This window comes from Molothrus aeneus, chromosome 6 (genome assembly GCF_037042795.1).
Source record: "Molothrus aeneus isolate 106 chromosome 6, BPBGC_Maene_1.0, whole genome shotgun sequence".
NCBI classification, from domain to species: Eukaryota; Metazoa; Chordata; class Aves; order Passeriformes; family Icteridae; genus Molothrus; species Molothrus aeneus.
The window spans coordinates 2247566-2264900 of NC_089651.1; the positions used below are offsets into that span (position 1 = coordinate 2247566).

General features: G+C 40.5%; 1 protein-coding gene across 2 annotated transcripts in view; it reads left to right on the top strand.

The window, feature by feature from the left end:
• NAV2 (neuron navigator 2) overlaps positions 1-17335 on the top strand; it is a 213386-nt gene that overhangs the window by 122387 nt on the left and 73664 nt on the right. For both annotated transcript variants that reach the window (XM_066552951.1, XM_066552952.1), the window contains one exon: positions 4930-5052. In XM_066552951.1, coding sequence (XP_066409048.1) covers positions 4930-5052 — 123 coding nt within the window. The remainder of the gene's footprint in view (positions 1-4929; positions 5053-17335) is intronic.

Below are 17335 nucleotides of genomic sequence, written 5' to 3' on the forward strand. Positions count from 1 at the left end.
TTTATAAATTATAGGCTACTTTAAATATAAATTCCATTTTATTAAATGAGCAACAGGTTTGCCTTTCTATGAATCTGAACTGTAATATTAGGGTCTAATATTAGGGATTAAGGCACTGTATTGGAGTCCCTACCTGCAAGCTCAGGACTTAATCCTGTCCTTGAATGTTCTTGTTGAAATTCACAGGGATCAATAATGGAATTTAAACCAACCACAGGCTTGTAGACAGTGTCTGTGTCCAACCCTTTGGCTAGAGAGATCAAGTACTTACCAAGTACTGACTCAAGTCAGGCAAGAATAGTGATTGGAAAGACTTTGGGGGATATAAACATGGGAAAAGCCCATATGGTTTAATGCCAGTGTTACATGAAAAATGCAGATCAAATTGATATTAAACTGAGAAATTTGCAGTTGTCATCATCCAGCTGCTGGGGTAGCATTTCTTTTTAAGTCAGATTTAGGACATTTAGTTGCAATAACAGGATGGTTTTGATCCCATCCAGCGTATTTCAGAAACAGCACTGGGGAACTCTCTGCTGTGGGTTTTTAGCACTGGCAAAGTCAGAGTTGTTCTTTGATACTCAAAGCTCATTAAGCCTCTTGATCTCATTTAACTGACTGTAATGACGAGACAGATGAAGCCTAGCGAAAATGGAGATTTAAAGGAAAGCATTAGGGATAACAGTGTTACTGCTACATCAATAAGAGAACATTTCCCCCTGTCAAAGCCAATGTTGATATATGAAATAATTCCCTCAAGCTTTTTGTTTCCTAAAGTTTCAAGCTCTTGGATTGCTGGGCAAGTTCTCTGCCCAGGAGACACCTGGGCAGCTTTTTCCACACCAGCCTGTAATCCAAAGCACCAAGATGAAGGCAGGAGCTCCTGAGCTGCCAGTCAGGTCCCATTTGAGGCATGTTGCTGTTCTCCTGCTTGTGGGATTGGGATTATGGAGCTGCAGGATCCAGAGCAGGTCAGGGTAGGCTTGTCTGGTCTGTTATGTGTTGCTGATTTACCTGCTGCTCCTTCTCTTCCTAATCCTTAAATAAAGAATGCTTTTCCCTTGGCTGTTTGTTTTCAAACTTGGAAAATTCATATTCATGCATTAAGGAGTGAAATGAATATATATGAAGTGGTAGAGTTGTCTGACCATAAAAGTAAGTGTGCTGTTGGCTGGCTACATCTGTCAGCAAGCAGGGAGTGCAGACAGGAGTCAAGTGATTCAGCCCACTGGATTTTGCTGATCCTTGGCATGACCCATTCCTGTTTCTTCAGTGTGCCTTTCAGGAAAGGGGAATAAATCACTTCAGCATCAGAAATACCCTAAAAATATTACACTTGGAAGGGCTTGTTATGGCACTCAAAATTTGAGAGGCGCAGAAAGGCTGTATTTGGCTAAAGAAAAGAGAAGCTTAAAGGTCCAGGTTGTCCAAAGTAAATTACTTTATGCCTGTAATGCAGGGCAGGGAGCCACTTTCTAATAGGAAAAAAATGTCACCTAGAAAGTGGGCTAGAAGTACTAATTGTATGTTAGAAATGCATAATACTGCTCTTGTTTAACCTGAGTCTTTTCTTATTGACAGAAATTTGGTTTGGTCTTTTTCCCTTGCTGATGAAGAGCGAAGCTATAGTGATGAGTATTTGTACATTAATTCCTGGAAAGATCAGAAACTCCTTTTAACCAACCTCATCACTGTTTCACTTTCCATTTATTAAATATTATTATATTGAGCTTCATTAAAAGCAGTCATTCCTCCCTGGCTGTTGGTACCATTCATAAAGCAGCTGTGAGATTAATTTTTTTGTACAATTACCTATCTCTATAAAAGTCAGAGTCTGTATACTATGCTTTTCCCTAGATAACATATTTAAACTTCTTATTTTGGGGCAGGTAAAAGAATACTTTTAAGTCCTGTTTGTTTTTCACTGAATGTGCTTGCAGAATTCTTAGCAGTCATGAAGCTAGCAAGGCTTTTAGTGTAAAATTTGTAATGGTTTTTAATATGAAAACTTAGATGAATTACACTTAGGCCTAGTACAGTTGTTTGAACTGCAATGTGTCATTGTAGAGGAGAGGCCAGTATTCTTGGGTTCCACATTGTGTGGATGTGATAGCACAATAAATTCCAATAACTCTGAATACTGTTACAGTTATATACAGGATAATATTTCCTTGGTCTTGTTTCCCACTGAGTAAAACATTGGAAGACTTTTTTTAGGAAAATGTGCCCTCATTATATTCTTCTTTCCCATAAAGCAAAAATCTGCAGCAATAATAATGTACTCATAAGGGCAAGATAGTTTCTTAAAGCCAAGCAGGTGAAGTTTGAAGGGATGGAGAGGAAGGAAATGAAAGCAATGGCTGGAGGTTTGTGGCACCAGGAGCTTTGAATCTCTTCTGTGCTAACCAATGGATAATTACAAGGGTTTTTTTTCATTTATTTTAAATGTGTTTTTCTCTACAGACTTCAGAGGCTAGTGCCTTTCCTTGTTCCTTCACCTTGCTGTTGCATGCAGGACTTCAGGCATCATTGGTTTTGGCATCTTTTCTGAATTAAACATTCCTGGGTAGAGGATATTGTGTGAAATAAAAATAAGACATAAAGCTTTCAAACTGTGATTACACAAGCCCGTTTCAAAATACAGAAGTCTATCCTGTGTTGTTCTGGCATGTAAGAAACTTGTCTTATTGGTATGGGGGTAGAAGTCATTGTTTATGGCTGTGCTTTTTCACAGCCATGAACTATGGACTTGTTTAGAAAAGTGTCATGATCTAGTTGTCAGAGGTGCTAAAGCCATCCAGCTCCCATTGGCTCATGTGAGATTTATCAGTGCTTGAAACCAGTTCCAATTTGAGCTACTGCAGTGTTACTCTAATCTTTTAGCTTGCTGGGCTTCTGTGTAGAAGATAAAATTTGCTGATTCTGGTGAAAAGGCATTGATTTCAGCATGGCTAACTCTTAAGAGTACTACATTAATTTCCACATGTTCTGAGTGATAGGTATGAAAAACAATCTATTTCAGCTGTAACAGATCTTTTTTTATCAAAGGACCAAGATGCCAGGAATCTGACAGCAAAGCCAGAAGCTGCGTTTTCCAGCACACGTGCAAAGAGTTTTCATACAGAAACTTGTTTCGTGTGCAGACAAGTAGCTGCAGTAAACCAATTAGTGCATGTACATTAGATGTTTTTGCAAAATACTCTTCGCATGTTTGTATAACACTATGGTCTGAAGCCATTTTTCTCTTCTTCTCCTTTATTTTGGTAGCTTCAGGAAAAAACATATTTTTCCGTGATAAAATATTTATAAACTGTCAAACACAGGTTAGAATGCCAAACCTGAGGCAAATTCTACCTGCTACAGTGCAACTCTTCCTCGTGCTTTTTACAGTCTTTGTTTATGGGGTGGGAGAATCCCCATGGGTTTGCTGGATGGGGAATAGACTTGATGGGCTTGGCAACCTCTTTGTTAGACTCTACAGAGACTCCTGGGTTGCTGCTGGGATGGCTCTGTACAGATTTATACGCTAATAAATCAGCAGATTGGCCAAGGCTTCCCAACTGCTCACCATCCCATTTTTATAAATGTAGGAATGAAATTTGGGTTGGGTAAAGTACATGTGCACAGTGAGATCTTGCCAGCAGAGACACTGCTGCCTGCAGCTCGGAGCATCTCTTCTGTCCTGCTGTGGGTGAGGGTTGTCTCACTATCAGAGAGAAAGTTGTGTGCTTTCTTAAGCCAGAGGAAGGTGTCCTGAGTATCTGGACATTATTCTGTGGTCTGCTGTCGATTTGCTAAGAGTGGCTAAGGGATTGAGGAGATACAGTCCTGCCAGCTGCTGTCTCTGTGGGGTATGGTGCTTGTCCAGCAGTCTGCTGGAAACAGTGACCCTAGTGCCGGGGTTGTTGGAGCTGTTTCAGTCTCAGGTGTGTGAAAATCCTCACAGTGTGTTCACCCAGCTGCCAGTGCTGCTCATCTACACCTGCATGAGCTGATGAACTGATGGTGGTAACACAGGGCTCGCTCCGTGCCATCTCTGTGCAATTTAACATTAATTTTTCATTTGTCTAAACCAGAAGGTAAGAAATGTGCTATCTTAGCAATTTCTGAGGTGCCATATGTACACCTGGCACTTACTAATGCCTAAGAAGGCTGAAAAAAACTTTTCATCCATGATGATTTCTGTAAGTTGTGGAATACTTTAGGTTTGTTGTTCATCGATAAAGTCAATGTGATTTTTGCACATAACTTGTAAAAGTTTTGAAATTTTGATTGTGTTTTAGCCCATGCAGAAAAATTCAGGGCATTACAAACCGTGTATATTTTGGGCAAGAAGGGAACATTACTGATAGGACTCACAAATATTTAATTACTTCCATATAGGTATCCTTAATGAAAGTTAGGTTTTCTTTGTTGCTATCTTATTGCAGGGGTTGTCGTCTCCTTATTGCAAAAATTTCACACCTTCTTGGTGTTTTCTCATGGGCAGTCCTCAGAGCACTGACTCTTTCTTCTTCACAAAGCAGACAAGTGACTCCAGTTCCCTTCTCAACACCAACCCACTCTTTTATAGCACTCTTCTTCTCATTGGGTACAGCTGTCGCTTGTTCCTGATCTTTGATAATTGGCCCAGCTACAACTCCTTAGGGGTAAGATTACTTTCTAGACTACCTTTATTTTCTTATATTCTATCCCCCTACATTTCTTTAAGTATCCTTCATCACATTTATGTTGAAATTCAAGCTTTGGTGATGGGAGAGCGTGCAAAGTGAAATGGAGAACCCAACGGAGGAGAACTCCGACATAATCAAGAATGACGTTTGCTTGCTTCTAATTCCGTGTAACTTAAAAACGGAGCAACCCCAACACAGGTGCTGTTATGACGTGTGAATTTGTGCTGTGATACTGAGCAGGGTGTTTTGTCCCCAGGTACCTGACGGACGGCGGGCTGGGGCTGTACACGCGGCGGCTGAACCGGCTGCCCGACGGCATGGCCACGGTGCGCGAGACGCTGCAGCGCGGCACCGCCCTCCGGCTCGGCGACGCCGACAGGTAGGGAGGGAGGGGGCTGCACAAACCCTTGGCGATCCAGCCCTCGGCACCCGGGTGGGAATTTCTCCGGGGCGTTGGAAAAGATGAAAGTTTGACGAGAAAGTTTCACGGATATGTGTGCTTGGTAGAAAGCTCTCTGAAATGTAGAGCCTGAGAACGGTGTTGTCATTGCAAGGGTTCCATGCTGTTGTCTCCTTATCACAAAAGTTCCATACCTTGGTGTTTCTTACGGGCATCTCCTCAGAGCACTGACTCTTTCTTCTTCACCAAGTAGCCAACACACTCCAGTTCCCTTCTCACCCAGCCACCCCATGTTTTTATAGCACTCTTCTTCTCATTGCTTACAGCTGTGGCCTGTTAAAGTCAGGCCTGCTCCTAATATTTGATAATTGGCCCAGCTGCAACTCCTTAGGGGTGAGATTACTTCCTACACTATCTTTATTTCCTTATATTCTATCCCCATATCCGAACGGAATAGAGGTGGAAGCGGGTTTAGATATAGAAGAACAGTAGGTGTCTAAATTGACAATTGTTGGACTGATGCAGTTCGTTTGGGGGGAGGCCAGGGGGTCCCCAGGGGCCCCCCTAAGCTGTGTGTTCCCTGGTGACAGCAGGCAGGCAAGGAGACTCCACACAGCTTCTGAGAGTGCTAATTAGATGAGGATTTATTGGGGGTCCCACCCCTGGGAGCAGCCTGGCTTCTGAGGGAAAAGGGGGGAATGGGAAGGAGGGGGAGACAGGGAGAGCCAAAGGGAAAAAGGGCCAAGAGAGCCTCTGTGGTCTCCCCCCACAGCTTAACAGGGACATTCAAAGTGGGCACAGAATAAGACTTGGGCCAATGGGATTGCAGATCCATGATACTGCAGGGGAGGATCACAGGCTTGGAACAAAGCCTACATTTTCAAGGGGTGAGACAGAGCAAACCATTTGACTAACATGTAACACCACAATTAAGAAAGCAAAGGCTAAGTTGAGTTGGAAGGAATCTCCTCTGTTTTATGACTAGAGCAAAGGATATGTTGGCCACTACCAAAAAAGATGTTTTTACCAAGCAGAAATAGGTCTTAGGAAAAGCAGAAAGATACCACAGACAAACAAACATGCCGATATGTCGAGCAGAAGAAAGGTCAAAGAATTTTCCACCCCAAGAAAACTGAAAAACTACTTTAAGCTTAAACTGTAACACACTAACTCATGTGATTGGATAATATTGACCATAATATGGTATTGATGGTGGTTATGATAGGCTACAGGTAATAGCAAAGGTGTTGTAGATGATGCTGATTGCTTGTTATGTATTAAGATGGTCAGCAAAGAAAAAGAAATGATGCATTGTAACCAGAACTAAAGGGTCTTCAGGCTTGCCTGTAGCTGGAGCTGACAGCTGTAGGCATGGCTCTGTCACCCACGGCCCTGGACTGCTGTATGCAATAAACAGCATTTTGAAGAGCTGCCTGGGGTCCCACATCTCTCATCTCAGGCTCTTACCCCTGAGTATTTTAGGTTTTGTGTTCATAGAGGTGTCAGGAAAAATGCTGGTTTTGTGTCTCCTGAGTGCTTTGCTGGAATCTCCCCAGTGTTTTTGTGGATGGGACACAGCACAAGAAAGTGTTTTAAGCTTTAACTTAAACTCCTGTTTTAGTAGTGCTTGAAATAGAAATGACCGAGTCCTCTTCTCATGTCCATTGATTCTCCTCCAATTCCAGTGATTCAATGTGAACCGTGAAGGCCAAATGTCAAGAATTAGAGGACTGGAAATCCATAATTCATGGGAGTGCAGTCACAAAGGAACCCAGTGAAATATTCTATTAATGTTGATATAAATGGGTTAAATACTGTTGCTTTTAACAAGGTCAGCATATGGCTGCTTCTTTCCCTTCCATAGCCTGATCAGCATTACTGCTGATGCAGTAAGTGACCTGTATCCTTTTTCTTCCATGAGGGGCCTCTTAGTATAAAAAATGACTTTTGAGGTGCATGCTCAAACCAATTTTTGAATTAAGAGGTTTTTTCTTTTTGCTATCTCTAAGTCATTCCCAGGATATGACTGAGCTTGGTATGACTGATGCTTTATTCACTGTGATGCATATATTACTAAGGAAACACAAGTGATGGAGAATCTAGCCTTGTTTTCTAAGCAAACTAAATCTAAATCTGCCAAGATTTAGAACTAAATCTGCTTTGGTGTCCTTGCAATATTAGCAAAGAGCAGGATGTCAAATGTAAACAAAAGAACTAAAACCTCTCAGAGAATCCCAGCTCAGTTTGAATTACAGGTCAACATATGCTTGCCAGTTGTAAAATATGCCTGGATTTTTCCAGGAGCTCATATCTCTTTCTGAAATTTGCATCCTGAAACCCAACGAGCACTCACTGCTGTTCTATGGGTGAGGGTGTTGCCGCCTTGTGATGCAGCTGGAGAGGAATCAAGTGTCATCCTCTTCTGCTGCTGTGGCTTCTGAACCAATATTGCCACAGTAGCAAAAGCATCTGTTTAAAATTCAGCATTTGTCTAAGATAAAGTATATTGTTGTTTAAGTAAGAGCTTTTCTGGAGGGTCAGTAATAGGAACCAATTCCTGTCATTGGTTCCTTCCCTCATCCAATATTTTCTGTGCTTGCAACGCTTCTTGTTTGCTGAACTCCTTTCCTGAAGATGCCACACATCAGGCACCAATTAGGAACATTTGACAAGAGGGATTATTTGTGTTTGAATGTACTACACCTAGAATGGGGCTGAAGTGCAATCCCTAGGTTGTCATTTGTTTCAGCTTTGAAAACCATGCTTTCAGTTCACTTGGAGGGGGACAGACTTTACACACAATGAACACTCTGCATGGCAGAAGAATTACCCTTGGTCCCAGAGCTAGTAATACTATGATGTGTTGCTTTGATTATTTAGTCTTTTTTATTTAGAATATAATACCTTATGCAGGAGATGAGGGGTTTCTGACAGTAGGGCAATGATTTAAAAAGAGCTCCTCTTTGCTTGCTGGGTGACCATGATGTTCAGTTTAAACAAAAAATTAATCTTAGTTCAAGGTGTTTTCTGGGGTGAAAATGGGCATCAGGAAAAGGAGTTGAATAAAACTGTGCAGTATCTAATTGTTTTCTTCATTCTGTGAGGCAGTGAGCAGAGGTGCTGAGTTGCTTTATTGGTACATGCAGAAAACATATTAAGATTCAATTTAACTTGTTCAAAGCAGATGTTAATTGAATGCATGGGAGAACAAGTGTGAAAGACTGTGAACCTGTGGGCATGAGGTTAATCATTAAAAAGTTATCAGAAGAATTTTTGCAATATGCTAGCAACTTTAGTTTCTTATGCTATTAGTTGTAGAAGTTTAGTTGTGAGGCTTTTACTCATTGGCTCAGGTAAGGTAAAGCACAGACCTTACATTTTCCCCTGCAGCAGGGAAATCCAAACAAGGGCATTGAATTTAATGCTTGATTGCAAGGTTAATGGAATCATTGCACAACACAGCTGAGCTTACTTTCTGACTTCAAGATAATTTCAGTTTGCCTAGAACAAAGGCATTTTAAATTTAAAAAGGCATTAAAATACCTTTTTATTTAGTTTGTGATTGTTTTTTTAATTTAGTTTGGGATTATTTTTTTCAAGGTTGGAAATAAATATCCTATTGTTTTGTCCATTCTGTATATATGGACATGGTGTGTGCCATCTGGTTATTTAAGTTGATTTCACATTGTCAGACACAGCTGCTCCATCTGAGACTAAATCTGGCCCTTGCCTTCATATATATAACTTGAGTTTGTAATATGTGTAGGTAAATTAGATCTGAATTCATCTTTCTGTAGTTGCTTACCTGTGTAAGCTGTTATTTAGAGGAGGTTATTCAGACCTGATTTATCACAAACTTGCAGCTGGGACAGGAGAGTCTGATGTGAGCTTGTCAAGAGTAACTTTAATGCTATTAAGGAAGTGTCTATGTGACCTTTTAAAAAATCATCACTGATGAAGTGCTTAAAAACCTACTGCTGAGCATGATTAACTTTGACTGCTTCCCTTTTACAGTTCTATTTGAGGTTGCATGCATTACCTGGCTCTGCATAAAGCCACAGAAAGCTTTTTCCAGCTCCTGATTGTAATGACTTGTCAGGAGTGGATTGTGTTGTCTTGGTGCTTCCAGCAGCTACAGCATTGATGGACTGTAGGTAAAACAGTGCTGAGCTTGCTCTTCAAAAGTGTGTCTGTATCCTGATCACATCTGATGAATGCAGCTTGGTTAAAAACAAGCCCACATTCAGATTAACTCCTAGGCAGATTTGTGACTGAAGCTGCTTCCTGGCAGTCAGCATTTTAGACATATTTCCTGCTTTTGGAAAGATCTTTGCGTAATCCCAGGGGAGACTGTGGACCCTGGACAGGAGATGGACAGGAAAGAAGAATTGGAAGTGAAGCAGAAACCAAGCAGAAAGCCGGAGGACATTCCATGCAGAGCACTCATACTTTGCTATTAATAAGAATGTCATTAAGTGCAGTACAAATGGTAAAAATTATGGCTTTCAAAAATAGCTGAAGAGTAGTATTTTGCTGCTATTTTGCATTTTATAAAAACAGACTAAAATTATTCATGTGTCTTGGCTCAGGTAGTAGACAGTATTTCACATTTGTGAAGTAAACCCCTTTGTCTGGCATATGTTTAAATTCACTAATTGCAATTTAATTTCTTGAATCCTGCTACAGTGATGAGATTACTAAAAGATGGGCTAGTTCTTGGTGGTGCAGGGAGATTGTTGGATTGCCTTCACAACCAAGGGGATTTGGATCACACTTCAGAAGGGCTGAAAAGCAAGCTGAAGCAAGTCATCAAGTTAGGGGAAATACTGGCCTGTTTTGAAAAGTGAGGAGAGAAGATGTGAAGATGTCACTGAAAGGAGGCAGATTCCACTGAAAGCAGAATTAGAGTCATGGTGCTGATGGATGTTGCTTAAGAAGTTTGCATCAAATTTCCTTTAAGCTGCACCAAATTTCCTTTTTTTTTTTTTTTTTTTTTTGTTATGTGCTAATTTATTGTAGACAATGGAAATAAGGAAATGAAAAAAAAGGAAATTTTTGTTAAGATATCCTTTATGTAGTTTTATGGTAGGATAAGACAGCTCAAAGTCCTGACTGTGGTTTCAGTTTTTCTTCTTAATTGAGACAGTGAAGCTGAAGTTAAATGAAGGTGTAGCAGAACTCCTCCATCACTCCCCATCTCATCATTGCTGGATTCTACTGCTCTAGCAGTGGCACCACAATACATAAGAAAAGGGGCAAACCAGAGAAAATGGTTCTGGAATAGATATCTATAGACACATTGACTGGGTAGTCTTCATCCTGAATTGTTAGAACATGACTGGATTATATCTTAAGGTTCAGGTGGACCCCATTGCTATAATAATGTGTAGAAATATAGATATTCCTGCCTCGTAATGGCAGTGGAATTCCCATCATGTCCTTCCCCTGCTGCATCTCCCTGCCCTGCAGTGCTGTCTCAGGAGTGTTGACATGTTTGTGGAGTTTCCCTGTAAAGGAATTGCAGGGAGATTCCTCTGGTGTTCTGTGTCAATGGGTTTGCAGGGGGAGGATGTCCCTTCTGTCAGGAGAAGGAGGAACTACGTCCACTGAAGTCACCTACAGACCTCAGGAGGTCTCAGCTGAGGAAGCTGCTGCCACACTATTTCCACTCTGCCTGGAAGATTCCATGCCATCAGTTCACTTCCAGAACACCCTGGCAGTTGCAGTTGAATTAAGTTGCTACATTTAAGATAAATTACAAGCTCCACTTTGCCCATTTCTTTTCCTTACTGGGACAGTGAAACACCCCTGTATAAGGATCCTGTACACTAAATAAACATAATTTCCTAAAAATAACTTAAACTCTCTATGTTTTTTTAGGATAATGTGGATAAAAAGTGGTTTTGAGCATTCCTTGCTAGCTGTGTCTCTGCTGTGAGTCACTGCAGTTTGTGAATATATGCCCATCTAGAGTTGCTTAACAGCAAAGTCACAGGACTGGTGAGATGATTCATGCCCAGCAGATTATCTGCCCTGTTTGACCATCTGTTTGGATTTTATCACTAAATTAGAAAAATGTGCTATTGCTTCTAAATATGTGAATTGTACCTTGGTACCTGTAGATATCCATCTCTCTGTCTTTGAGAGATCCCATATATTTATCTTGAAAACTGACTCTCAGAAGCAGGAGACATTCACATTGCAAAGATTCTTTGAAGTTTATGGCCCTGGGATCTGCTGATTAGAATCACAATACCATATACTTTTATTTTCCAAGGAATCTTTTCACAAGCTGCAATCCAAAGTGGTTTTAGATTCCATAGAGTAATTGCAAAGTTAAGCAACAACTAGTAGTTCAAAACAAAGGTGTAGCAGCTGTACCAGGGGGCTGAAATGAGCATTACCAAAAGGAAGAAAAGGACACTCCACATACAAACATGCCAAGGTTAGTCAAGGGAAGCAGTGTCTTTGACAGATCTGTTTCAGTGGTCTAAAAGACAACAAAATACTTGTGAAGTTTTCGTCAGGTCTAGAAGCAAATATTTTCATTTCGTAACACAAGCTTTGTGTGAGTTTGTTCAGTAGACACAATGTTTTTCTTTTTACACATTATTTTGGGGGATGTACGTGTGGTACACTGGACAGAGTATTCTGGGCAGTGCTTCTGTAGGATTTGGTAGTGTTAGTTCTGTTCAGAGAGGCATAATGGAATGGAAACAGGTTTGAAAGTTTCATTTGTTTCTTAGGCTTGGTCTAATTTTACTCTTTGCATGATGGCAGCTAAGAGTGGGATTCCAACAACCAACTTAGTGAGGTTGGAAGCTGTTGGAAGGCTAGAGAGAGTTTTGAGGAGGGGATGACTTAAGGAAGTAGGTAATTTTTCAGCTGAGATTGTGTTTGTGTAGAAAATTCTATCCAGGCTCCAAAATACCACATCATGTAGCAGATGTATGACTGACTTGTGGGGGCTAGCTGCAAAGCAGTTTTATACCTATAAGTTAACTGACTTTTTGTACAATTAGAATTGGTTTTCCTTGGGGACAGTTCCTTCTTTATGTATTCATGGCCACAAAAAAAGATCAGATTTTACTGCAGTACGGACCTGTGTGCATTCAAGAAGCCAAGAATTATCCTGTTCTTCTCTTACTCGGGTACTCGGGTATTCTCTAATACCTGGTTTAATATCTCCACAGGCTGACAAGGCACTGAGAGCAGTTCTTTGCCTTTTTCAAGAATTCTTCATACGAGAAGGTGCCACTTCTAAGAATTTACCACTCAGTACTAAAACCAACCAAACAAAACACCCTACAACTGCAAGCTCTTCCCTCCAAAGTAATTTGATTGGGCAATCTTCACATGCTTGGTTATCACTCAAGTTCTAATCCTCTTCAGAATTGCCTGTTTTGATTAGATGTAAACATATGTAAGAGATAGTCTGGACCTAGGCTTTAGGAGCTGCATTTCTAGTTGAAACCTCACCCTTGGTGTCATGCCCCTTGCTTTTGTAGCTGTGATTCTCACTCTGCACTCCTTTATATTTTAAGGGCATATTTACATCTCTCCTGTAGCATCTAAGTAAAATGTTTAGGCCAGCAGCTGCTGTTCACTACAAAGCTAAAGGAAGGTGGGAGGTGCCCTCAAGGGAGCAATTCATGGTGACTAAGCCAGGCTTTTCTTTTTGCCCATGCAAACAGTTTGAGCTTCCCTGGAAGGCTGCACAGGTGAAGGGACCTTGCCTTTTCCAGAACTGTTGGTGCTGATTCTGTGTAAACAGGGAAAACTGCCTGATTAAAGCAGATGAATAATTTACATCTAGATTTTCCTGAAGAGATGCTTCCTTTCGCACACCCGCGCTCAAAGTATATAAGTGTAAAGTTGATGTCAGTGCTGATTTAGAGGCTCTTCTGAAACCCTCTATTTCTGGTTCCACTGCCAGAGATTAGCACTGTCTTTTCTGTTGCATGAAGTGGCTTTCAAAACACTTTAGACATGTGGGAAATTAAGCTTGTATTCCCAGGGTAAACAAGATTGTAGATACAAAGAGCATTTTGAACTGTATCAGGGTCTTTGTGCTTTGCATGACAAACCGAAGAATGTGAAATGCTTGCTGACACAGAGCAGACTTTGTTGTTTGGTTTTCCATGTCAAATGGCAAGAGAGTCAACACAGTCTCACAACTGACCTACACCAGTAACCTCTGAGTTTGGGATTTGGAGATTGAATAGATAAAACTAATAGCAGACAGCTGTCAGCCTCCCAAAACAGAATCCCAGTTTGGGGGTTTGAGGAGCGTGGAAGCTCATTGTGGCTGTGAAGCAAATTTCTAGACTGGTGATTTTTTCTTAAACATTCACCTTTTGATCTTAGTTTGTCTTTGTTGTCCATAATTGTAAATTTCAGTATTTATTTTTCTTCCTAGTATACAGCTATGTATTGTCCTGTGATTATAACAATAGTTTATTAGTGTTTGCTTCCATGGTAATAGAAATATTAATGTTAATAGCCAGGATCTAAGCTTCCTTTTTAGCAGGTGAATGTTTCCTGTAATGGTATTGTTTAGAAAATAATATCAGAATTCCGAGTCCAAATGTAAGATGCATGTGTTTGCCTTTCTGCATGCTCTTCTGAGCTTGCTTTCTTTCTTCCTTCCATCGTTTTGTCCCATTTTTGTCCCCTCCAGTGAAGAGATTTCAAACACTGCAGGTGGGGAGAAGGGTCTCCATCAGTGAGACCCCTCCAAGGAATTCAGAATATCTGGATACTTTGATCCATTGCATATACATGGTAATGAGACTCCTACATTTGACAGTTAAATGTCTGAAGCTGGATGGTACTACTACACTGGTATGTCCAATAAATATCCACACCTCCAGCATGGCAGAAGAAACTCCAAGGTATCTACAACTTTAGGCTCATATTTGAAATTCTCAATATTTTGCAGTTACCTCCTTCAGCTGTCCTGAATGGCAGCTCCTATGTTTTTAGAAGGTAATGAAGTAAGCAAGGGGGTGCTTTTGGGCTTATTGATACCAAAGAAAGTAAAAGCATCCCTGACCTGGCACTTGTGGGGGCAGAAGATGCCTTCAGCTAAAATGAAGGTTCCTTCCCTGTTTCCATGGCACTTCACAAAGAGGTGCACTCTTTTCCTTCTGCCACAGGCCTCATATGTCACTTATAGCTGGGTTTTCAAAGAGCAGGGGATGTCCCATTTCCCATGTATGTCCACAGGCAGAAGTGCAGAGGACAGAGTGTATGGACCATATGGAATGAATGTCTGTGCCCAATGGAAGGAAATTCCCCCTCTGTGCAGCAGCGGTGCTGCATTTCACCAGTTGGCGAGTGGAGGGACAGGGACAAAAGACTGTAACTATTTATTTGCTGCCCCAGGATTCTTGGAGCTGCAGCTTATGTCGTGTCATTCCTTGGTGTCATGATAATTTCCTTGGTGTCCAACTAGATATTCCATACTGGGGGTCCATACACTTCTTATCTGAAGATCCTATCCTGTTTCTCTTAAGTCCTCAGCCTCCTCACGACGTAGGGATTTTTCAGCAGTATGATAAGGTGACTTTGTGACCTTTTTATGACAGCTAATAAGATTCACAGTGATGTTGAGACTCCACAGAACAAGCAGTCACTTTGCTCCTGATCTTTCTGCACTGAGCTCCAACATCCTGAGGCTTAAACTGCTCAGTGCTACACAGCTCCATGGGGCTTAAAAACACTCTGCTATTGTATAAACAGGCATTAAGGCTTCCACATGATGTTCTTATGTTGCTTAAGTATATGCAGTTAAATATACATTTGGCCAGGATAAATAATTGCACACTCCACAGTGGAAACACTTGGAGTGACATTGTGCTGCTACTGCAGTATTATGAGAAGTTGTGTAATTTGTTTTTATTACTCAACGATTTTTTAAAATATATTCTCACTATAAGTAAAACATCTAATTTTATTTAAACTGATTGCTGCAGTTTGAGGCTAATTAATTGGACATAAGTGGCATTGGAATGTGTGAAACCTGTGTGCAGGGTTAGCACGGGGAGCCTCAGTAACCACCCCTTTGCTAGAGGCTGTGTTTATGTGTGTCCAGGTATAGATGGTCAATAAGTAGCCAGGGGATGAATGCTAAACATTGGAAGTCTGATTAGTGCCTGAGCAAAGTCCAAGGGCTGAGGTCAGCTCTTTTTAACAATATGTTATTTTTTTGTTGTTCCTTAACGTACAAAGGCTCAGCTCAGCAGCTACTGTGGAGTTACCATGTGCTCTCATCAGCCCCAAGTAATATTTTAATATTTTTAATCTAATTCTAACTTTAAAGTTTATCTTTCCTGATTATGTTGTTAGTTTAAGTTAATTTTTAGATATATCAACTAATTCATTCGTTTTGGTTTGGGGGAAATGAGCAAACCACCTTGAGTGTTCAAAAAGGTTTCATTCCCTCTTTCATGTTCATTGTCAAGGTTGATTTATTCTTGTTATGAGACTTGCAGCTAGAAATACTCTTCATAACATGACTTAATGCTTTAAACATTTCTTTGAAACCATTCATGTTATTTGATACCATCTGATATGCACATGCATAGTTTCATGTTCCATTTGCATTTTTATGCAAAGACTTAATTTTTGTTTTCAGGGACATCTGAAACATAATATTGCATTTGCAGAACTGAAACTGTTTTGAATGCAGAAGGGATGAATAGAATATTATCAGGAAATGGCTGGAGATGTATTCATAGGCAACTGTGTATCTCTGTGGAAAAAGATGAGAGGGAAAAGGAGAAGGAAGAATCACCAACATGAGCCTGTGGGAAAGAAATCCGAGTATACCATGCCAGGTCAAGTTCACAGAGGTTACATTCACGCAGGGAAGCCTTAAATTCCACTTGACCCATGTTTTGGGACTGTGTGTATCCTCTGTCTACTCCTAGGGAGAGAATTTATTCATTTGTGCTTTGAGAGCATTTCTGAAGCAAAGGACTCGTGAGAGGGATCAGGTGGTAGAAAGAAATCTGCATTTACACATTTCTAATCTCTTAAATGTGCACGCAAAGGAAAGACAGAAATTTTCTGAAATCAAAAGACTGATTTCAAACTGAAGTCAGTCTGTGAGTTTCATGCTCTTATTTCTGTTGAAATTCTTTGTTGGCTTCTAACTATAACCACTGAGTAATTCCTTTGTTAATAGAGGTTAAAAGCCAAAATGCCATATGGCAGCAAGAAGTTGTTTGTTATTCCTTTAGGTCTAAGTGTGCTGGTGGCTTGACCACCAACAGCCAGAGGGCAAAATCAGAGGTGTCCTCCACACTGTGACTTAAAAGTTTTGATCCCTTTCTGCTGTTACTTCTGACAAATTCTTGATTTTAGTGACATTCTCATTTCTCATATCATTTTTGTATGGGCTGACTTTACATCAGCTGTAGTGAGCTAAACATGTGACTGATAAGATCACTTTTCTGTGAGTCATACCATATGTTTCCCTCTCTCCACCAGCACAATTCTGGTCATTCTTTTCTGTGAGTTATTTTACCTTTCCTGCATCATCCCCTCTATGCCACCAGTTTGCTGTCCTTTGCAGCCATCCATCTCTTTCCAAACAATGCCTTGTGATTTCATCACATCTACCTGTATCCTCAGCAAATTACTGCAGCCCACCTTTGCCAAAGAAGTGTGTTTGAATCTTTAAGTTGCTCCCCACTTTGGGTACATTCTTCTCTTATTTTTTGACATTGGGCTCTGATTTCACCTCCAGATTTGAACATCCTTAATATGAGGGGTTTGCAATGTATCGTGATGTGGTTGAAATTATTATGGCAACGTGTATGCTATCAAATCATTTAGGAACAAGGGATTATTTTAGAAATTAAAAAATAAGAGCCAAAGGTAACTTATGACTTGGCTAAGCAAGACAGGGTGAGATCATGGGAGGAGAATGAAACTTTCTTTGGACATTTTCAGGAACAGTAGTGAACTGTAGTTATAACTTTACTAGCATGGATTCAAGGCAGACAAGAAGAACAGGGTGATTAGAAGAAAAGCTTCTGTGGACTTACTATCTTATAAACTAATCTCTGAGAACTCTGTTCCTTGTTTCTTTAAAAATCTATTTGACCCAAAGCACAATCACACATTAGAGGGAAAGCGGAGGGAATAGCCAAGAAGGGGTTTTCCAGATGAATCTTTGTTTATTTCTTAATTAATCTCAAAGGCAAGGAGTTTCTTCAGTTTCTTAGGTGTGCCTGTTAAAATGCTAAATATG